This window comes from Prionailurus bengalensis, chromosome D4, assembly GCF_016509475.1.
Source record: "Prionailurus bengalensis isolate Pbe53 chromosome D4, Fcat_Pben_1.1_paternal_pri, whole genome shotgun sequence".
Lineage (NCBI taxonomy): Eukaryota > Metazoa > Chordata > Mammalia > Carnivora > Felidae > Prionailurus > Prionailurus bengalensis.
In genome coordinates this window covers 9,053,090-9,076,887 of record NC_057359.1, presented here as the reverse complement: position 1 = coordinate 9,076,887, position 23,798 = coordinate 9,053,090, and the positions used below count along the sequence as shown (strand labels likewise).

The 23,798-nt window shown below is 45.2% G+C and overlaps 1 protein-coding gene across 8 annotated transcripts in view; it reads left to right on the top strand.

The window, feature by feature from the left end:
* SMARCA2 (SWI/SNF related, matrix associated, actin dependent regulator of chromatin, subfamily a, member 2) overlaps positions 1-23,798 on the top strand; it is a 181,530-nt gene that overhangs the window by 142,393 nt on the left and 15,339 nt on the right. For 5 of the 8 annotated variants that reach the window (XM_043565325.1, XM_043565329.1, XM_043565328.1 and 2 more), the window contains exons 28-32: positions 761-978; positions 10,031-10,084; positions 19,410-19,515; positions 19,990-20,091; positions 23,018-23,150. In XM_043565325.1, coding sequence (XP_043421260.1) covers positions 761-978; positions 10,031-10,084; positions 19,410-19,515; positions 19,990-20,091; positions 23,018-23,150 — 613 coding nt within the window. The remainder of the gene's footprint in view (positions 1-760; positions 979-10,030; positions 10,085-19,409; positions 19,516-19,989; positions 20,092-23,017; positions 23,151-23,798) is intronic. The other 3 variants (XM_043565330.1, XM_043565331.1, XM_043565333.1) reach the window with 1 other exon arrangement.

Here is a 23,798-nt window from a genome sequence, read left to right as displayed (position 1 = left end):
TAGCCATTTACGAACAGGTTTCTTTTATACCTGGTTGTTTTTATAGCTATTTTATTATCTCTCTGCATTAGTGCTGCTGGCTCTGGTTTAAAGCAAGCGTTTGCAGGTAATTGGAAAAAAGTGTTTGTTGTCTGTGAGTGTGTGTGTTCTTTATCAGATGATTTAAGTGCATTTACCAAGGAATGTGGCTTTGTACTTCCTGTTTCCTTGTTTACTAATTGCTACGTTAGAACAAAATCTGGATGGAATAGGGATTTATGTCGTGAATCATGAGTAAATTGATGTAAAAGCCCAGAGAAGGGTCAGAGCTTATATGATCGTAAGGATGTATTCTTAGAGGAATTTTTTTCTTCACCCACCTCTTTTTTGGTTTTGTTTTGTTTCTGTTTTACCTTTCCCCCCTTTTATAGTAGTAAAACAATTCAGGTCTTTTTCTTATATTGAGCTAAAATTTCATTTGGATTCAGCTACCTTTCAGACACTTCACATGTGTCGCCCTTTTTGTATTTGTCATTTCTTCTTACTATTAGTGTTTCCTGCCCTCGCTGTATTTTGTTCCCAGATTAGACTTGGCTTAAAGAATTATTTTATCCAATATGGCGGTCTTCCCTCTTCTTACTTGACTGATTACTGTTAACTTGTATTTTTAATCTTATTTTTGTTAGTTTTACTTGATTCTCATCACTCACCTTGGCTTTTTAAAATTTTCTTGATTAATCTCTTGTCTTGAATTTTCCTCCTTCATTCCCTACTACAACAGGCCATCGAAGACGGCAATTTGGAAGAAATGGAAGAGGAGGTACGGCTCAAGAAGCGGAAAAGACGAAGAAATGTGGATAAAGATCCCGCCAAAGAAGACGTGGAAAAGGCTAAGAAGAGAAGAGGCCGCCCTCCAGCCGAGAAACTATCCCCCAATCCCCCCAAACTGACCAAGCAGATGAACGCAATCATTGATACCGTAATAAACTACAAAGACAGGTGAGTGTTTCACTCCTACAACTTGCTCCCCTCCACGGAGACAGAGTTGATACTCACTACCGAGCAAGATGTATTTTAAGGCATGCGCTGGGTCGTAAGGTTCTTTCTGCTTTGTGTTTCATGGCTTTTGCCCAAAGGTGTCAGAAACCTCGTCGTACCATTTTCACAATGGCTGCCATTGCTGTTTTGTGTGCTGTTTTCCCAGGCATTGTTGAGGATATTTGACAATAGTGTAGGTGACAAAAATTAAAAAGACAGTCTAAACTGGAGGAGTCAGGACTACCATCCTGTTTGTAGAAGGACTGGAATGACATCGTGAAATTGTACTTTTGGGCTGAGTTGTTTGGGAAAGAAGAATCCTAGCATACTTAAGGTAAATATTTCGTGTCGCGACTCTGTCGAAAACCAAAGAGGTGCTTCGTCAGCAATACCATTCCTTCTTTCCTTCCAACACACTTGTATTTCTGAGCCCTCGTTTGAGCAACATCTCCTCCTTCCTAATGACACTGCATAGACCGCATGGTTTTCTGGCAGATGTACCTCGTTTTCGCAGACCTTTTCAGTGTGAGTGTGGAGAAACACACGTGGCACGTTATCATCCCCAGACCTGTGTCGGTCAGCCCGACACAGTAGATAAACTAGTTGGGCTACATTTTGGTGAGTTGTTTTTGGTTTCTGCTTGATAATCATGTGATGCAGTTTTCATAGAAAGATCACATCTCGTTCCAGTTGAAAAGTTGATAGGAAACAAAAGAATTAAACGCTGTATTTCTCGCAGTTGCACAGCGGCATTTAATCCGGTTTGGGTTATTTTTTTATTTTTATTTTCTTACAGTAGTGTTGCTCCGTACACCCAGGAATGTTTAACACACATAACGAAGTTGTGATTTTAGCTTTTCTTTGCGACTTTAGTGCTCGTTTTCTATCAGGAAGAAACCTCCTAATAAAGATGAAGTCGTGTAACCAGGAAGAAACTTTCCACTGAGAGGTTCTATTGTTGGGTCTTCGTTACATTATCTGTAAGGAGTTTCCAGAAATGGTGACAAGTGGTAGCACAAGGTGTGTGTGGAAGAGTCAGAATTTCCTGCCCTTCTTTGTGTTGCAGAGTTTTTAGGTTCTCTGCTTACTGTTTTTACTACTTGTCTTTGTTGTTGTTGTTCTTTTTTTCAAGTGCATCCCCTTGCCTATTTCATGCGTGGCAACAAAGAGCAGCCCCATTATATTGGGTTTGGAGAGGCCACTCATTGACACAGGGGGCTGACAGCCATCCAGAAGGGAAGATTGGCCCACCAGTCCGTTCTTTGACCAGAGCGAACGGGCACATGCTTCCTCGTAAGCCAAGAATCAGTAACTCTGTCAGGTTTCTGTTCGCCCCCAGCCCTCCTGGAAGATATGCCACAGGCAGGAACGGTTTCTGGGAAACCAGCTTGGACAATGACGCCTTATTTTATCAGCCCTTGGTGTAAAAAAAAAAAATAGTAATAATAATAATAATAATAATAATAATAAAATAAGTAGAGAGGATCACCCTGCATAAGCCTCCAACTTCTCTGCCTTTGTCTCAGGAGAGCAGAGCGCGACATCTGTTACTCTGACCAGGTGCGCCTTGGTATTTGACAGGCATCTTGCTCATAACCTGCTGAGTGGAGTCTGGGGCGGCAGGAGCACTGCGCAGAGCCGAGAAGAGGTTTAGGAGCTAGGCCTTTTATTCCAGGTGACGTCTAGCTCCTCCTTTAACGGTGCAAAAGAGGTCACCAGCTGGTGGACCACAAAGTGCCCACAGCCTGATTAATTTCATGATTCATGTTGTTGGGTGGGGGATGGGGAGAAAGCAAACACATAAAACCCGGAGAGACTTCTTATAAACTTCAGGTGTTCTCCGTCCTTTTAGAAAAACCTAAAAATCATGCAGCGTTGTACCCAAGTTTCCCCAAGGTGATAACGGGTAGGAGTGAGGAGATGGCTCCCCACCGCCCCCCCCCACGGGCTCTCCTGCTCCAGCTTGCCGCAGCCCCCCCCCCCGACCCGTCACCCTGCTAAATCATCCTTCTAGTGTGGGGTGCCACTTACTATTTATCATCGTGCTTTCCCGCCCGGCCCACTTGACTCATTTATATCACCTGCTGGCTCCATAGGCTTCTGGGTGTTGCGTTTCCTGGCATAGATAGCTATGGGCTGACTCCTTTCCTAGAAACCACCACAGAAGAGGAGGTTAGATCCCTTGCGCCTCAGCTGAGCACAGCACCGTTGCTGATACACAAGCTCTTACGTGGGTTCAGCTTACCTGTGTTTGAATCTTAACTCCAGCATTTATCTACTACCTGTGGGGCGCTCGGGCGACTTCCCTAACCCCTCTGAGCCTCACTTTCGCCATCCACAAAATGGAATGATTACCGTACCTGCCTCCAGAGGCGTCAGGCGAGTTGGAGGAGTTAATGCAGGCCAAGCTTGCTTGCTGAGTTGTTTAATTATTAATAATCAGCCTTTCAGACTACTTTTAGCTCATCAGGTGGGTAAATGGAGCTCTGAGCACTTGAAAGTAAGCGTCCTTGCTGATACGTTTTCTATCCTTTCTGTCCCCTCACACCCTCCAAAAACAGAAAACACAGTTTCACTGGGACTGATTATCGAACATGTCTTTGGTTGTATTGTAGGGAAAGAATATTTAAATATTGTAGCATTCAGACACCCAGTACTTTTTTCCTCCTGTTTTCTCTGGTTTCAATGTATTTATTTAACTCTTCCTTGCAAAGTACCCTCTTAAGGCCGGTTCTGTTAGCCCCCACATTTAGGTCTGTTCTGGAGAGTATGGGCCCCTTTCCCATTGCCGCATGTTTCATGTATATTTCGTGTTAGTAGTCTAGAAAAAAAAAGCACTTATTGTGAATATTTCTGTGTTTTATTTCTCTTCCCAAACTTGGTGCTCAAGTAGGAGGTGCTCAAATTAGGAGGGCCTTAATTAGATACATTGTTATATTTTTGTTGGTTTTAGAAAAATACTGCTGGGAAATGTACCTACCACTCCATGTGCTGAGATTTTTGTGGTTAAAGTCAGCTACTAATATAGTAACTCAGCCTACCTGTGCAAGAAATACCACCTGTACTAACTTCCCTCCCCTTACCTCAAGTGTTAGGGTTCTGACAGGTTGTACAGATTAGCGGTGTATTAGATAAGAATTGCTATCTATATTTAACTGATATATAAGAATTAATTAGCTCTCATGAGACAGTTTTTTCAAAGTTCTTGCATGATTCTGGGACAGATGTATCTTTCTTTTTTATGAAGAACTAGGATAATTTAAGCATCTATTTATTGCCTTTGTTTTCAGTGCCAGGCTTTTTTTTTTATTTTAAGGAGGATACTTTTTAAAATGTGACCCCAAAGAGCCAGTAATTTTGTGTGTTTCACAAATGTAAAATCTTTCTGCAGTAATTGCTATTTAAAGTTAGAACTGGTCAGCTATAGCTCATTCCTACTATTTTCATTCCCCAAATCAAGTAGTGTTAGAAGGCTTTGTTTTGACTTGTTATGATAAGCCTTGTTTTCTGTTTCTATCAGAGGCTTTTAAGAATCCTGTTCTAACGTTATGTACTATTTAACCTAAGATGCTATTCCTTTAGAAAAAGGATCCATCCCAGTTTGCATCCTTACCCTTTAAAATTACCCCTGGGATGAGATCTAGACTAAGATAGTGAAGGGTAGGGGCTGGGAGGGAGAGCCATCCCGAGTCTAGAGACGTGGCTCGTAATTACTTGGATAATGGAAAGATCTAGAGGGATTCGGGGTCCTCGCTCTCCCTGGCTCACCTTCCCACAACTCAGATGTGCCCCCCTCACCATCTTTGACAGACTGCCATCCAGCAGTTATGGACCCTCCCGAGAGTTAGTGCGCTGTGTCAGGGGGCAGTTAACGACACTGACGTGCAGCTATAAGCACAACAATCCTTTCCTATAGGATTCAGCCCTTCTGACTTCTGGGTGTTCTACTTGGACGTTCAGAGAGTATGTCCGTCCGCATTCCGAGCAGTGTCCTTTGGGCACGGCTATCCACCTCAGGCCATTCTCCTTGAGGCTGACACACCTCCCTTTGCTCTCAGAGTGCTGTCTAGACCTACACCATCCTGGTCCCCTTCCTTAGGCACATCTTACTTTCTTAGTGTCCCATTTAGAATAGGGCACCCATACCTCCAAAGGTATTCTGATGGCTAATTGCGGGGCAGTGAGCTTCCCTGGTCTGGATACCAAAATTCTGTTACCCTGCCTCAAGAGTGTCTTAACTTCTTCCAACAGCTCTGACACATGAACATGGGAAAGCTCCCCGGCCCCAAAACGTGTAGAAAGCTCTTTCTTCCCTTGAATATTGCCAAGGTTAGACGTCAACTAAGCGCTTGATTTTTTTGAACCTGTATCTACCGACTTCATTCTTTCCCTTATGCAGCTCCATTTAACAGATTCTTGTCCCGTTTTTCCAGTCTACTATTATAACATCATTTTTATGCCTTTTTAAAAAATCATGTTTCCTTGTGTAAATCATTTCGGGTTTTTTGTTTTGTGGGTTTTTTTTTTTTTTGTATTTTTGTTTTGTTGTTTTTTTTCCATCAGATTTGCTATAAGCTGTCTAAAAGGCAAAGGACAGATCTCTGTCATGTACACCTGAAAATCACTTCAGGTTGACATAAATGTATTAACCATTAATCCTTTTTTTTTTAAAAAATATATTTTTTAATGTTTGAGAGAGAGAGAGAGAGAGAGAGAAACAAAGCACAAGCGGGGAGGGGCAGAGAGAGAGGGAGACACAGAATCCGAAGCAGGCTCCGAGCTGTCAGCACAGAGCCTGACGCGGGGCTTGAACTCATGAACTGCGAGATCATTACCTGAGCCAAAGTTGGACACTTAACTGACTGAGCCACCCAGGAGCCCCTAAACAGCAATCCTTAAAGTTGATTAGCCGTCTGTAGTGTCACAGGACTGCGCCATCGTGTCCCCCACTCTGTCCTTTCTCAAGGTTATCAAGAAAGGTTGAAGCCAAGAGATACCACATTTGTGGCCTCTCCAATCTATCCACCTAGAAACCCCGCCGAAAGAATAAAATGAGGTTAGCTTGCCATGGCTTTTTCTAAGAGACCCCCTACTAGTACTTAAATGATATTATTTATCTTCTCTAAATAGCCCCGTGGCATCTGAATAATTTCCTCTAACTTTTTATGGAGGGTCCTCATCAAGCTTAGCAATCTCAAGTCTCCTTGTTCATTTTGACATGGGAACGCTGGCTCTTATCTCTCATCTTCTGACTCCACTTCTGTTCGTTGTGATTTCTTAAACGTTACTAGAAGCAATCTGCACAGTGCTTCAGGATGTAATTAGTTTGCAACTGGATACTTGAACTCACGTGAAGCGCCTTCTTACGCCTGGTCGACAGTCCTGTCCGTCGGTGGCTTTTGTTCAACGTTTATTGCGCCTGACTTTTCAAATCTGAGCATTGTCCTCATCCCCGAAGAATCTGGAAATGGAAGGTGAGGTTGTGTCCTCTCTTCCCTCCCTGACAATTGTCTGAAGACTGTGGCAGGAGCGTTCTACAATGACCCGCCTCGCTGTCTGCAGAGGGTTGGGACTTGACGTCCAGCTTTGCGGACAGACACAGGGAAGAAGTGGGCGAGGCGGAAGAAACCTGCCTGGCTGGTCTGATGGGTGGACACAACCCTGGCCCACAGTGAGGTGATGGGGGTAGGGCTGGTGACCGCTGGGCTGCTTCCTCCCTGGCCCTGTTGAGGCTCCGCTGTCCTCCCTAAAGACGGACTGTCATCTTCTTGACCTGAATTTGCAGAATCCTTCCTGATGGGTCTGAGAGCGGTGGAAGGTCTTGGCTTGTTCTGAATTTCAGCTCACATTGTAGAAAATCATTTATTCATCCCGGAAATATTTATGGCATCCCTCCTGTATTTCCAGCCCTGTACTGCAGAACAGGGCCAGAGGGTAAAAAGCCAAAAAACAAAACAAAAACAAAAAAACTCATAGTACTCCCCCCCTCTTGCTCACGGTGCATGCATTGGAGGAGGTAGACAGCCTTCCTTCCAGGAAGGAGGTGGCCAGCCAGGAGAATTCAGGGAAGCAGGGGGTCATGTGAGCCTCTTACACGAGGGCACGATGACATTAGTTCTTGTGTAGGGTCACTTTTTAGAAGAACAAAAAACTATCATTATAAAGACATTTAACCTGGGAAAGGAGAGCCAGTGTGCCATTCCTTTACATTTCAGCTCCTTTCCAAGGACAGGGTAGACCGCAAGCCTTAGGACTAAATGTACCGTTTAATTCCTTTACATGCTGAAGTTGGGTGTGGCATAGCCCTCAAGTTGAGTAAGGCCGAGCTGCTGGTTTTGAAGGTCCCCATCTCATCAATCCATTCTCCAGAAGGGATGGGCTCTCGTTAAAAAAAAGAAGAGAGAGAGAGAGAGAGAGAAGAAAGAAAGAAAGAGAGAGAGAGAGAGAGAGAAAGAAAGAAAGAAAGAAAGAAAGAAAGAAAGAAAGAAAGAAAGAAAGTTAGTTGCCTGGTTTTGAGGTTTTCTCTCAAGTGCTTGACCTGATGTGCATTTACTGTGTGTGTGTCGGGGGGGGGCTGGGGGGAGGTGCTTCCCACACTGATCACCCTCCAGAGACTTCGATCCAGGGCGGGCTGTTCACACCACTGTTGGGATTGTCTCACCAACACAGATTTGTAGTAACAGTATTTTTATTTATTTATTATTTATTTATTTATTTTTTTAAATATTTTTTTTTCAACGTTTATTTATTTTTGGGACAGAGAGAGACAGAGCATGAACGGGGGAGGGGCAGAGAGAGAGGGAGACACAGAATCGGAAACAGGCTCCAGGCTCTGAGCCATCAGCCCAGAGCCCGACGCAGGGCTCGAACTCACGGACCGCGAGATCGTGACCTGGCTGAAGTCGGATGATTAACCGACTGCGCCACCCAGGCGCCCCATCTTTTATTCTTTTTTATTTATTTATTTATTTTATTTATTTATTTTTTTTTTTAATTTTTTTTTTTCAACGTTTATTTATTTTTGGGACAGAGAGAGACAGAGCATGAACGGGGGAGGGGCAGAGAGAGAGGGAGACACAGAATCGGAAACAGGCTCCAGGCTCTGAGCCATCAGCCCAGAGCCCGACGCAGGGCTCGAACTCACGGACCGTGAGATCGTGACCTGGCTGAAGTCGGACGCTTAACCGACTGCGCCACCCAGGCGCCCCTATAGTAACAGTATTTTTAAAGCCAAATCCGTGTCCCTGTACTCTTTTTTTGTGGTTGTTTGGGTATCGTGTACCTTTCTTCCTTCCCCCAAGGTGATCAGATGGCTGACCCGTGTAGATCTGTCCCCCTGCCCTCCTTATCCGAATCATCCGAAATGATCCTACAGGGACCTCTCTTGTTCAGAGCCTCGCATCTCCCGTGAACTGTAATCTTCGTTAGTTTCAGCTCGCAGCACCTTGCCCGTCGTCCTCTGAATTATTTACAGCATGTTCTGTAAAATGTCTGAGGGAGTATTTACCATTCCCAGGTTTCTCTGCCTTCCTAACGACATGTCCTGAGACCACGTGGTCTGGTTTTGGCTTCTGTATCCCCGTGGTTAACATTACCATCAACCCAGTGTCCCAAATGAGCAGCACGAAAAGTGTTCCCAATTCTGTGCCTTCGTTCTGATACGCGCTCAGGTACAAAGTTCCTTTGACACGCACCCCAGCACCTCTCCCGGGTACTCCATCTTCCATCGCCCCACATGCTTCCTCACTAGGCCCTTACCGTGTCATGGGAGTCCCGGCCTGGGGCAGCTGTGTGCTGCCTGTGTCCCCTGCCTCCAATCTGTCCCTCATCCTGCCTTTCCGGGGCCTGTAGCTCACTGTCACACTGTCGTGTAACTTTGCATGGCTTCCCATTGCCTCCCCAAGTGCGATCAAACTTCTTAGTGCAGGGAAAGCTAGTCTTCCGTAGTCTGGCCTTAGTGACCTCCCAGCTTCGTTTGCCAACATGTCCCTTCCTGTTCTCCCTTTTATTTTAGACATTGCAGCTAATGCCCCCCCCCCCACCTTTTTTCCACTTCTTCTTGGTTTATGCTGTTCCCTTTGTGCGGTGCCTCATGCCCTCCGAAGAGTGGGAGTGGCTCTGAGAAGGGATTTTATGAGCGGCCACACGCAGCCTGCGGATGCTAGAGTAAGGTCTGGACAGGATGGAAGTTTTTTTTTTTTCCTGCGATTTCTCACACCCGGCCACTGCTCTGGTTCCCGCCACATAAAGGACACCAGGGTAGCAGTTTCAGAGTTCTCAATGGAAGAGGCTTCTCTAGAGGCCCATAGAAGGGCCGGAGACCTCAGGTGGCCATTTATGGTCCTTTCCAGTCCAAATGACTGACTTGAAGAGAAGGGAGGTCTGGGAGGCGGAGCCAGCTACCTGGGTGGTGTGCAGAAATCAGGGCTGGCTGCTGCAGCAGCATGCAGTGTGCTATTCAGTTTCCACTCCAGCTTTCCGAGGTAAGTACTAGGCCCGTTTTATTTACATGTGAGGAGGTAGCTCGCCTCGGATGGTAAGAACACTCCGGTAAGGTCATGCTCCCCCACCCCCTGCAAATGCTGCCTGACTTCCCCCCGCTGCTTCTGGAGCAGTGCACGGAAGCTGCACCCTAATGCTCACATCAAACATGAGCAGAGGGAGCAGAAACCGGAGTAACAGGCATGTTCGCGTTTAAGAGAAGCAGGAAATGTCTCAGAGACGTCACGAAAAAGGTTTTTTCTTTTCTCTCCATTCCTCGAAAACTGTGTGTGTGTGTGTGTGTGTGTGTGTGTGTGTGTGTGTGTGTGTGTCAGAATGCGGTTCCACACATAACATTGTGTAGTCCCCCCCCCCCCCAAATCCTATGAGTCAACAACGCGGGCAGGTAAGCAGTCTGAGGCTTGGAGAAGTGACAGGAATCCCCCCAAGGTCACCCACCATAGGAGGAAGAGCCGGACTGGGACTCGAACCCAGGTCTTCTGACTCCAGTGTTCTTTCTACTCTACCGCAGGTGTAACGTGGAGAAGGTGCCCGGTAATTCTCAGTTGGAAATAGAAGGAAACAGGTCAGGATCTGTCTTGTATCCCCTTGTCTCTGAATACAGGTATCCGTCGGGACAGCAAACAGCCCATTGCTCCCCTAGCCTCCCGACCACACCCACTTGGGGTGGGAGACGGAGAGGCAGATATTCCAACCCCCCAGCCATGGCTTTTGAAGTTGTTTGTGCTGCGCTTAGGTTGGGGTGTGTCCGTCCTGTAAATGCCCTTCTTAGAAGGGCCGTCGGGAGCCGCCTGCCGGCCTGCCTGCCCACCTCCCCTCACAGATGGGTTTCTCTTGCTTCTCCCTCCCTCGGGCAGCTTCTGTCTTACATCCGTGGGCCTCCTCACTCCGTGCTGCCTTGCTGTAGAAGCTTCATGAACAGCCCGTCTGCTGCGTGGCTCTCCTGCAGGGTGTGAAGAAATGTGTGCGTGCACACAGTGTGTCTGACATTCTGGAGTTAACCTCAGTGTGCACGGGGTTTGCGCCCTGCCTGTGCCATCTGGGTGTGCCTGCCCCATGGTCCTAAGTGTCCCAAGCCAGTCTGTTAGACTTTTGCGTGCTTCTGCTGCTGCAGGTGGAAAACAGAACTGCTCTTTCTCGTAGGCATTTCCTGCGAATGAGGTGACGTTGGTCGTGAAAGGGAAGGGGGGCATGTACGTGATTTCTCGGGGTTAGGAACGATTAGTCCTACATTGAAGATGTCTTTCTGTCAGCTTGAACTTAAAAAAAAAAACAAAAAAACGGGTATGCCACTTGCTCAGCCATATTGCCCTTTTGTCAGTTGACCCTGCAACGTCCTTTACGGCATTTTCCCCCACTAGTGTAGGATCCAGTCTAGGGCCAGGAGGAAGCACTGAAGCCTCCTCCATCCGGCATTCCAGAATGGATGCCGATCCCCAGTTGTGTGTGTAAGGAGATTAAACGTGGGAGTGATTCGTGCCTACCCGCGTCTGTGTGGGGATAGAACTGTTGTCCCAGACGGTTGATTTTTGATCATTCCTATTGGTGTTCGGTAAACAGTGTTCAATCCCAGAAGCCAGACAGACACTCCAACCATCATGTGTTAACTGCAGGATGTTAAGAATTATGTTACATTTTGGCCATTATGAGAAAGAACGCAGTCCGGATTTGCATTTTGGGATTGCAATAACTTGACTTCGTTAGTTTGGTCCGTTTAAATTCGGGAACGTCTTGGGTAAACGTTTCCACCTTCACCACCCCGTCCCCCAACATGAAGAGGTGGCCTTAAGGTCTAAATGGCACCATGTGGCTAGACGCCCAACCCAGGAAACAAGGACAGACATAAGCTCCTTTTCCCTCTCTAACATCAAAATGGTCATGTGACCGTGAAAAGTGGATTAATCACAACTTTAAAGGGTATTGCAAGCCTCCAGTGTCACGCCTGGCCTTTTTGCAGAGAGGATATGGCTGCATGTAGTTGGGACCTAGATAAATACGTTTCCACCGAAGACACATTTAAACTAATTTCCAGAGCCACAGGGAGGGGCTCGACACTTGCCTCCCTCCAGGCTCTGGCATCTTTCTCGTCCCTTACTGCCCCGTATGCTGTGCTTTCCCATAAGCCCCCGAGTTTATGATGTGTGTTGTTCAGAGGCTGTGTTAGGGTGAAAGTGGTGTTTGTGCGTTCAGAAGAAGTGCTGAGCATTTTCCATGTCTGTCTCTGTGCGAGTGTCGCAGGTGGGGGAGAAATGACTAAGACGCAAAGCCTTAAAGCCTAGTTGGAAAAAGCGATCAAGGAAGAACATGGACACAGTGGGAGTATACAGCGTGTGTATACACGGTGGGAGGGGACGGATGGGGCGGGGGCGGTGGACGCGTCAGGTCTCTGTGTGGGCCTAGTGGGAACCCCGAGGAGAGTGTGGGGGTGGTGGGCGAGGCAGAGGCACCCAGGCCCACGTGCGGGGGCAGCCCTGGCCATATGGAAACGCAGGCCCCCCCTAGAGACCACGTGATCCCAGTAGGCCTGGACCACGCCATGCGGGGGATGGGGGTCTCGCGTGGGGGCGGTGGGAACGTGACTGACAAGATTCCAGAGCAGGTGTGAGCGAGGAGAACCCACGGACAGCCCTTGGATCTCTGTCCGTGGTGGTGAGTCCGCGTGGTGCCACTCAGGAATGTGGGTAGGAGGAAAGGACGCACGTGCGTGGGTGCCGCGTGCATACCTACCTACCGTGTGCGTGCATGCATACGTGCGTGTGTGTGTGCGTGCACATGCGACTACCCAGCCCACGTACTCCATCCCAGGAAATCCGATCCCACTCTGTGGCTCTTCGCAGCCCTTGATGTTGTGATTATGTTGCTAGTATTGACCATCCTTCCAGGACCAGCCAAGAAGCTCTTTTAGAGGAAATTTATTTTTAGCAACGTCAGCACCCGACATGCTGCATTTCTTTGAATAGGGGAGGAAGGCTATGACTGTGGATCTCGGGCCGAAGCACCTTTGCCTATAGTAGCTCTAATTAGATGATGGCGAAATTGCCATAAAATGGTAGTGTGACCAAGTGGACACATTTGTAGAAAAATTCGTTGGAGGTGAAGAGCCTTTCCTCGTGCATTCCCCGTATCGGACGCTTCGGGCTCAGCATCAGAGCCGACAGTTTATTCTATGCAGTTGCAGCCTGGTGAGGTCGTACATAACCTTGCGCATCGTTTGGGATGATGCTCCCCAGACTGGGGTCCTCAAATTCCGGTACCATAGCCTCTTGGAGAACCCTCAGTGCGCTTAGAGGCTCTGAGAGGTCTTTTGTCAAGTAACCTGTTGAACTTCGTTCATCCCAGTGTATCCCTAACTCCTTTGACCAACAAAAACCCCCTTTCCAGGGAGAACCGTTAAAAACTCATTAAGCTTGTATTCCCTGAAGCACACCTTGGGAAGTGCTGAACTGGAGCTTAGAAGTTGCATTTAGTCCAGAGAGGGTTTGCTCAGGGAAATATGGATTTCAGTACTTTATTTTTTCCTCATGACAAATATTGATACTTTTATATGTTTATACTTTCACTCCTGGCAACTCAACACTTACTTCATGATTCTCTCAGCCACTTATACCCACATAAAGCAAGTGGGCAGCCCACAAATAAACTTAGCCTGTCTGCTTTCCAAGGCACACAGGGCCTCCCTGAGGCCTCCAGGGTCAGTCTGACCGGGGAAGCACAGGGCCTCTGCCTCGCAGAGCTGTACTCCAGCACCAGCATAAATGACCTCTTTCTGAGGGAGGAGGAAGAGTCCCAGCTGGAATAACAAAATAGATTTTCTTATGGTCTGATAAAACTGTCTTTAAAACCACTCTACAGGCATTTTAATAAAACAGATTGCTCTGAGACATGGCAGCTATCAGGCATAGATGTTCTTGCATATTCATGGGGCAAGGTCTGCCTCATTCGTGTCTTTCTTAAGAATTTGCTAAAACAGCCATTTAGGACAAAGCAGCACTCTGGTGTCCCCTTGAACCTGTCCCTTTAACACAATGACACTTGGGACTGGAGGCTCAGGTGGGAGGCATTTGATTTTGTTTGCTTGCCAAGCTGTGTGCTTTTGAGTTTGGTCCCATTTCAGCCTAAAGCTTTGAAGTGTTTTCACTATTACCAAGTAGAGACAAAGGGACGGAGCAGAGGACAAAATACTCATTGGAAGGGCAGGTAGGTCCCTGTCTTTGGAAAGGAACGCATTCTTTGAGTCACGTCCAGGTCTACAAGATGAGATGGTGTAATCAGCGACCAAGGCCTCAGGTGGACAGGTGGGCAGTTACAATTGTATATTTCTACCTGCTCTTAGGAAATGTCAGGCGAGTACAAGGGGAAAAGCAACTGGACATCCTGGGTCACTTTCTAGAAGAGTCCAGTGATAGATGGTAGATTCTCCCAAAGTTTCCTCAAAATGCTTGTCTATGCAGACAAGTAATAATCTCAGAATCCCACGTCCTGATGAGCACCTTTGATTTGTTAGTGATAAGTTCAGGGAGAGAAACCTGAAGAAATAAATTGGACCTTAATAAGGTAGTAGATTCTGATGGTTGTGATATATTAAAATTTTTATGGAGTTATTCTGTTCTACTTTTCTCTTTATTTGGCTTTATAAGGTAGAATTAAATGGTGCCAGTTGGTGAAATGCGCTATTTATGGTGTTATAAATAAAAGCTGATCATATACCTCTTAGATACCATTTCTCTGGGGAAAATTAGATTAGATTTTTGACTTACAGCATGTTTTCAAAGAAGGTAACCCAGTAAAAGTGTGTGAAACCTACTTTATTTATGGATGATGATATGGTTCCAAAATACATTAGCGTGTAAATCCTCATTTTGTTGAATCAGAGGACACTGTTGTTAATATTTATTTATGCTCTGGCATATCTCCTTCTGGTCCTTAAGTTTATGACTTTTTAAAAATGTAGTTGCAGTTGTACTGCATTTACAGTCTGATATCCTGTGTTCTTTTATTTATTTTTTATTGAAGGTCACAACAAGGATTTTTCCCTTCTTTAAGGCATAATCTTAAAATTCGTAATTTTAGACTCCCTAACATTCTGTTGTCCTTTCCCCAGTAAACATTTTGGATGCGTTACATTAGTCGCTTTAAATAATGCCGTGATGAACATCATTTATGCAACTATTACATGTACATATTTATGTATTACATATATATTATTTTATTCACCTAGGATAGGTTACCAAAAGTAGAACCATGTACCATGGTGTAACTGTATTTAAGACTCTTTTATTTTTATTTTTTTAAGAGAGTGCATACACGTGTGAGCCAGGGAAAAGGGCAGAGGGAGAGAGAGAATATTAAGCAGGCTCCACACTCAGCTTGGAGCCTGATGGGGGGCTTGATCCCACAGCCTGAGGATCAGGACCTGAGCCAAAATCAAGACTGAGCCTCTCAAGCACCCGAGCATTTAAGCTTCTTGATAAAGCCTTGCTGTTTTTACTGAGCTGCATGAGCCATTTATAGACTGCTGCTAACATCCGGTCATTTACCTTGCATTAAGCTGATGTAACCTTATTTTTGTTGGTAACTCAGGTACATCCTATATCTACGGTCCTAACGCTACCCTTTGGGGTGATTTTTAACGGCTACCACCGCCATTACCAAAAGCAAGTCTATCGTCATCCCATTCTGTGTTGCCATAACCTCCTGTATTCTTCAGATTTCCAAGCTTGTTGGGAATTCTCAGTCAGTACTCTAGTAAGACTCAGGTGAGAGACCTCAGTAGTGAACACGGAGCACAAGTAATTGTCATACCTGTTTTGTGCCTGGCCCAGGTGTCCAAGGGCTCCCTGGGAAAGTAGGGTGCTGTCCCCTTCAGGTGCATTTTTAAGTGGTTTGTTTTAAACCTCCCAGGAATCTGACCCTGAAAAGCAACAGCATGCTTTCACCTACTACCCTCCAATGTTGACCCAGTTTTAAAGTTCTCTTCCCAAAAGATTTCCTGTGTTTGAATCCTTGAGGACTATAGTAACTTTTTTTTTTTTTTTTGTAAAATCCTTCCAAGTGGGTATTTTAAATCATGACATCACTTCTTTAATGGGGGCAAGATAGGTTTTATTTAGTTAACAAATGCAAAAATGTGGCCGTTTCGACATGAGCTAAATTCTTTTTTTTTTTTTTTTCACAAGTGTCCATTAATCCATGCTTGTCAACACATCAACCTGGGCACAAGAAAAGGAAATCATAAAACAGCAAAAAACAAAAACAAAAACAAAAAACAAACAAACCAAAACCAAAAAACCTCCTGCCCAATACCTGATCTTCCTAGTTTGGGTTTGTGGGGAACCAGAACAGCCGGCGTTTTAAAGCAGTAGCCTTCTTAGCAGTGTTAGTCTTCTGTACTCTTCCAGGGAGGCTACGCCTAAAATGTAACCAGAGTTTCCTAATGTTTGTAGTCACCATTTTAGGGTCCTGGTAGTACAGACGGGAAAGCAGTGCCCTCTGGTTTGCGGACGTGATGGGACAGAAACTGGTTCCCACGTGAAGCCCCACGGCCACAGGAGCCCCCATCGTATGCTTGTGTATCCACGTGTAATGCGCACACCTATCAGCAGTACATGCAGGGTTTGCGCAGCAGCATTTACATGGCAGCACACAGGGCCTTTCTGTGTCACACATCACTCTCACGTGGCCCCCTGCCCGGTCACCTCTGGAGAGAGCTGTGCTTGCCCAGCGTCCCCTTGTAGCCCTATCCCTCCGCCACCCACGCTCTGCCTTCTCACGTTTCTTGTTCCTTGACGGATCAGTGTATGAAATAGATCTGAAATCGCGGACCCTCAGTGGATCCCTCTTTTGGGGGAGGGCAGCGGCTATATCCCTTTTGTCTTGGGGAAGCTGCACACTTCCAGCTGACGATTCATACTTAGGCCTTAAACTATATAAAATGACATCATGGAAAATACCTTGGGGGATAGGTTAAGCATTTCAACAGAAACAGAACACCTTCTGCAAGCCATTGTACAATTAGTCCATTGTTCTGTACTTTAAAAACACACACACACAAAATTTTCCAGCACTGGAAAAAAAAAAAAAAAGGCATTTGAAAAGGTATATTGAAAAAGCCTTTGCTCAGCTTAAGTTTGAGAAAGAAATGCCAAGAATTCAAAACTCTTGTCAGGCTGTCTCAGTTCCTTTTTCATTTACTTTTTTTTTTAACCTTTAATTTAGGAAAAAATAAGTTACTGTAGTGATCCGTCAACATGTGGTTCTACGTCCGTGCATTCTGTAGGTCACACAAAGCCAGATGTCTTCCTGACATTCCCGCCCAAGCTGGCCATCAGAACCCCTGGTACCAACAGGAATGGGAAAGGCTTTTAACTGCATGTACGATGTTCCCACCCTCTTTGGAAAAAAGAAAAAAAAAATACATAGGGGAATTAAGTTCTGGGCAGTGAGGCACCAAGGGTTAGCTTGGCAGTGCGAGTATCTTCAGTTTTTATGGAAAATGGGTTCTTGATCTTGAAGTACAATTGGAGGCATGGAGCCTGGGAATTAGTAATCACGTGGGGGCGTTGACCATGGTCTTTATGGGCACACAGGAAAGATACTGTCCTGAATAGAAGAGTCAGGTCATCAATACAGAGCTGAGGAGGACTGACCTGTTTGTATGATGATCCAACCAACATACCATTAGAGGTCTTTTTCAGTAGCTTCCAGATCTTCCATTTGCCCCATTGCTCCCTTGTTCTTAGGCAGAGGGGAAAAAAGGAAATAGGACCAGAATATTGAGTGAGCGTTAACTTTTGAAACCATATCAACAGAAGAAATTTGTCTGATTTTTCAGAGTCTCAGAATTTTCAGCTCTCTCCTTTAGGAGCACAGATAATTCTGGACTTGTCTCGTGACAGGGTCTAGAATTCCCACAACCCGACTAAAGACAGAGACATCAGACCAAGATTGTTTTGGCCATTTTGCCCCTGCTGGAAAGCCCTTTATCACGTTCTTGGTGCAAACAGCTTATTTCTTATTTCACCAAGAGCCCTGCTGAAATCAAGGGTCTGTGCATCACAGGTGTACAAAGCAAAGATGTCCTTGTAATCCATCAATAGAAAAATGACACCATCTGTTGGCAATGTCGAAAATGACATCGTGAAGATGTCATTGAGGGTCAGGTGTTAAATCTGAGATTACAAGGAGGTCTGACTCTTTGTTGAGAAGACACGGATAGAAATAGAAAAACTGATAGCTAATAAATTGCCTTTCAGATACTTCTTTTCAAACAGGTAAAACGTTTGTGTGTATAAATCTCAGAATGGGAGGAAAAGAACAAACCAGGAATTGTGGCCCTATGTTGAAGGTGACCATAAATAAACTACTTTTTGTCATACTTTGCTGGTATAATTTATGGAGGTACAAATAGATTTATCAGCCTGGGGAAAGGGGGGTCAGGGCGGCTGTGGGGTGGGAGAAACTCCTTGGCTCTTCCCACGATAACCTAAAAATCTAATTCCCTGTTAAACTGCAGGCTTCTTCAACCTCTGGTGTGTGCCCCCTGATTTCCATATTCATGAGGCCCATGTATATATTTTAAAAAATAAAACAGAGGCCCCCCCCCTCCCCCGTATGATAGAAAAACTCGCCCATTCCTTTGACAGCGGATTTTCGGTTAATTTATGCAGGCCCCTTTGCACTTCAGCATTTTCCCCACTGGTTGCTAAGCAACCCTTTGAGTTACTGCGCATGCCTTTTTTATGATAACTGTCATTATGAATATTTTTTAATTATACAACTGGGAGTATGGATTAAAACAGCATACTGTCACTCATTCTTAGCCACAGCATTCTCCCACACTCCTGGAATCCCCTTCCGAAATTTACATGGTAGTGATTTCTGTCTATTTAGTTATTTATTTATTTTTGTATTTCTGCCTTCACAAAGGAAGTAGAGACTGCATCATAAGGGAGGCAAGATTTTGTTGAAAAATGACCATACCATACCTCACAAGCTACCAATGATCTGGATAGGCCAAGCCAGATATTAGAATCTCAAACCTAAATTATGAATATCTTTGTTCCTTCACTCATGTCTGCTTCCAGTATTAAGTGATGTTGAAGCTTATAGTGCCTTATAAACTGGTTTTCAAAGTTGTAAATTACTAAGCATTTGTTGCTATTAAATTTGCTTTCAAATAAAGCTACCATGAATTTGAGGGAGGGTCCTGCACTAATCCCAGAAACACGAGGTTATCCGCGCTTGCTAAATATGTTTGTTCTTTTCTGACCAAATGGCCATATGCACAGAAGTGCAGTTTGGCAGGATGAAGGGGTTCCTCTGGCAAATAATAATAAAGGTATGCGTGGTTCACAGTATGTAAAACACTGTAAAAGGAATAACACAGAAAAGAAAGCGACACAAAAGCTTTTCATTTGAGTTTCCAGAGTCATATTCTAACATACTATTTTCTGAATATACAGGGAGTTTGAAGACAAAGGAGTGTGGAAATAAAGCCATTGTAATTTTTTTTCTTGCCAACTCAATTATTATTCATTAAAAAATGGAGTGGTTGGTTGAATAAGACACTTTTAAATGTTTCTATCAAAACAGAGATCTGTTCACTCTGAAAGAGGAACTCACAGTGGACCTCGCATATCATGTGTGACCGAAGTGGGGATCTAATGGCATTTTAATGTGATTTCGGAGTTAGCACAAGGAGCATTAATCTCTAGTTGTGGGATTTTTCCTGGATTTAAGGGGCCCCTTGTCTATAATACGTGGGATGCAGGTTTTTTTTGTTTTTGTTTTTTGGTGTGTTTTATGTTTTTTTTGACATTTTCTGAAATAAAAGCTTTCCTTGGTAGTACGTGACCGGATATGGTTTTGTTTGTTTCCCCCCAACCTTACAGTTCAGGGCGGCAGCTCAGTGAAGTCTTCATTCAGTTACCTTCAAGGAAAGAGTTACCAGAATACTATGAATTAATTAGGAAGCCGGTGGATTTCAAAAAAATAAAGGTAGATATTTTGTTTACAAACTTTATAAAAAAAGAAAAAGGTAAATTCATTGAAATGATTACAGTCAGGGGTTGGCAGTGGCATCCTGTCTGACCACCGTGGGCCTCCACCCCCGGCCCCAACTCCTCCATCTAGGGCTTGTCCCTAGAACAGTTGGGATATATCCTTGGGCCTTGACATGTATATGACTTCATCATGTCACGAGCCCATAGTGTATTCGGTTGCATTTTACTTCAGAAGTTTCAGACTCCTCCCCCCAATCTGGGCGGCTCCTTCCCCCTTGCAAGAAGGAATCCCCGTGGGAGGGTGGCCTCTGTGAACAGCGCCCCCTGGAGTTGTGTAGCCCCACATCCCTGGCAGGGCGGTTATGAAGACAAGGGAGGCAAATCAGGCTTTTTTGGACCAAGTAATGATCTTTGCATTTTTTTCCCCTTCCTCGTCATTAACCTCAATTTTATCCAAAACCTGCATTAGGAGAGGATTCGTAATCACAAATACCGGAGCCTGGGTGACCTGGAGAAAGATGTCATGCTTCTCTGTCACAACGCTCAGACGTTCAACTTGGAGGGATCTCAGGTATGTGTCTTTGGTTGCCTGAAAAACTTTTCACCTTCGATGTGCTTATGTGCTTTTAAGTGATCTATTTCATTTTCTACTATTTGAACCACTGCTACTCCCCCCCGCCAGGGGGTGCAGAATCAAAAATGAGAAATAAAAGCCTTTATCGTACGCGAGTATGTAAATAAATTGAGGCTTTGGCTCTTTCAAATTAAGGCCAGCCTCTGTATCATAGCTGTGCTATAGCTCCTATTTATGCTTTCCCTTCAAGGCTTGGCTTCTAATTGGGGTTGGAATTCAAGGAAATCACTTAGCATAATGCTTCAAGGCTAGAGGTATGGTTTTCTGCTTTTGTAGAGACTGTTCACTTGATTATACTTCACCTTCATTTTTCTGACCGTAACCGTACGTCAGGAAATGAAAATACTTTGATTTAAAGCAAACGGACAAAAAAGGGTACACGTAGAAAAAAGAACCATTGCCTTTAATTGCTTACAGAACATGCTTATCAAACCAACCGCAGTGAAGAAGTCCCCTTTCTTACTGTTAGCAAGTCTTAAAGTATACGAGTCAGTGATACTCAGCTGATGAAAATAACTGGCGAGAGGATCCTCCCACGGGAATTATACCTCAATTCCGCTCCCCTTTTGTAAGCACCCCCTTTTCCCCCGTCTGTATTTCTGCTAATGCTCTTGTATCATGATGAAGAGAGGAGAGGTCAGTGTGCCTGCCAACTGGTACAGTGTTAAGCCACCATTCAGTTCCTTGAGCTTCTCTCCTGATCTTGTTTTTAAAATCTTTTATGTCCATTCCAATCATGAAACTGGGGAACAAGAGGACCCTCACATGGGCCTTTTATGCCTTTTAGGAAAAGACTGTGCGTTTCCAGGTTAACGGCGGTAAGTCATGGCCGACCTCAGCAGTAGTTCTTGAAAGCAGGCCTTCTGCAATCCAGACCCTCTTGAAAGAAGGCTCACATGGAAACCAGGGCAGAGAGGGTAATAAGCAGGAGTCGACAAGGATGTCTTCCTGTGAATGACCCCTTGCAGTCGCTGGATGGACTTTTGGGTTCATCATACTGGACTTGGGCAGCGTGGTGCTGTGCCTCCGGGTCCTCCGGTCCCCCTCTGGTGCCACAGCCGCCCTGTCTCACACGTGAACTAAAGTCCTAAATGGTCTCTTGGCCGGCTTCCTTCTCCGTCCATCCTGGAAACATGTGGCTCACTCTCTCACCAGCTCCTTTTCCTGCGCATCTACTTCCCACCATGTGCTATTAGATTCTAGAAGGAATTGAATCTCCATAGGCTGCTTTCCAAAGTCGTACCCTACCCTCACACTATAGCCTGTGTCTCTGCTGCTTTTCAGGCTAAGCAGTTAGTTCGTGGTCCAGTCACACCTGCCCCATGAACACACACCCGGATGCACGTGCTGCCGTAAGAAATAGGACAGGGAGAGAGAGCCCATGTGCCCTTATGTGGTCACAGGACCGCAACATCTTGCATAACGCAGTCCACCGTCACCACTAGGAAATTGACCTTGCTTGGTGCAATCCCACGTGTATCATATTCTTGCCTCCCCACCTTTCTCACTTGCTGTCTTTCCCTAAATAGCCCCCTCCCTTCTCAGCCCTGATGGAATCCTCCTCACCTGTGCATATCTAGCTGCATTCTGATTTCTGGCAAATTCTACCCCCAGTGGCCCCACCTCAGAGCCTCTCCCCATCATTTCTTCCCTTGTACTACCTCTGGGGCTCACTGTGGCTCTCCCAGTCACCTTAATGAGTGTTTGGCTTCTCACAAAAAGGATTATGTTCTAGATCTAGAGTCCAAGGCCGTTGGCTTCCGTATTTTTTTTTTAATTTGGCAAAACACCTAAAATGTATCGTTTTCACCGTTTCTAAGTGTGCAGTTCAGTAGTGTTAAGGATGTTTTCATTGTTGTGAAACAGATTTCCAGAACTCTTTGGTGAAGCCGAAACCCCCTACCCGTGAAACACCACCCCATTGACCGCTCCCCTGTCCCTGGGAACCACTGTTCCACTTTGTGTTGCTACAAATTTGACTACTTTAGATGTGTCATATAAGTGAATCAGACGGTATTTGTCCTTTTCAGACTGGCTTATTTCACTCAGGGCTATGTTCTCAAGGCTCATCCAGGTTTTAGCATATGAAAGGATTTCCTTCCGTCTTAATGCTGAATAATACCCCATTTTCCTTCTGTACTGCATTTTATTTGTCCGTCAATCCACTGATGGACACCTGACTCGTTTCCACCTCCTGGCTGTTACGAATAAAGGTGCTGTAAACATGTGAGTACAAATCTCTCTTTAAGACTTTGCTCTCAGTTCTTTTGGACATATACCCAGAGGTAGGATTGCTGGGTCGTATGGTACTTGAATTTTTCATTTTTGGAGTAAAAGGACCATGTTTGAGCTTCAGATCTCAGCAACTACCGCACAGGGCTGTGCTCAGGTCTGTGCATACACTGAAAGTGAGGTATTGATTGGAATAGTCATGGCCAGTACTGATAAGCCAATAATAAAGAACAACTTCCCCCATTTTGTTAGGGGATCTGCATTCTAGACAAGGTTGTGTTACCACAGCATTCGACAAAACACTTCAAGGAACAGATGGAAGTTTTGTAAGTGTTCCGTGTTGCCACAGTTGTGAGGATATCTTACGCAAGTCTACCCTTCCCTAAGTATGTATGCACACGTACGCACACAATTTCCACCACAAGTGGACTCTTTTTCCGTAAGAATATGTGTGTCTATAGTAGAGTTCAGCGTTTTCCTGTTGGGTTTCCCGCAGGCATAAAAGCTAACACTGATGTTTCTGATAGGATTCACGTACAGCGAAGCAGGTGTGTGCCTTGACGAAGAGACTGTGGCTGTGATACTGAGTCCTCAGCTTGTGTTTGTAACCGGTGCCCCTGTGACCCTTTAGATCTATGAAGACTCGATCGTCTTACAGTCTGTGTTTAAGAGCGCTCGGCAGAAAATTGCCAAAGAGGAAGAGAGTGAGGACGACAGCAACGAGGAGGAGGAGGAGGAAGATGAAGAGGAGTCCGAGTCAGAGGGTAAGCCCAGGCATGTGTTTCTTCCATTTTTGTGCCTCTTGCCACCTGCAGAGACATTTCCACAGATGCTAACAAAACAGATGTTCGAGTCCGCCATTCTGTGGTCTCTTGTGTCCTTGCTGGGCAACCTCAGGCAGTGTACTTAACCCTGATCAAGGTCAGTGTTCTTCCCTACAAAACCGAGGTATGAGAAACATCCCCAATGCATGCAGAGAGCCTAGCATATAGCCAGGCTCGTAGCAAACACTCGCTGAATGTTGTCTTGGAAAATTAGTGTAATACACATTTTCTACCAACATAGCTGTTAATGACACCTGTCTGTTATGGAACACAGAGGCTCCCTAGCCCGGAAGGACTGATGGAGCATTGATTTCTAGGCATCCCCGCTCCCCCTCGAGTTTCTGATTCTGTAACCTGTGTGTTGGGCTCAAGAGAGAGCATTTCTGACACTTTCCCGGGAAATCCTGATGCTGTGGGGGCTCAGGAACACACTGTGAGAATCCTTGTCTTAGAAAATAATTGTCAAAGTGAGTTGGAAATGGAGTCCATTTTATCCGTCATGGATCCAGTACTGATATGCCTTTAAAATTTTGATATTTTGTTCATCATGGATTTTTTTGGCATTAGCCTCAAGTATTTCAAACACTA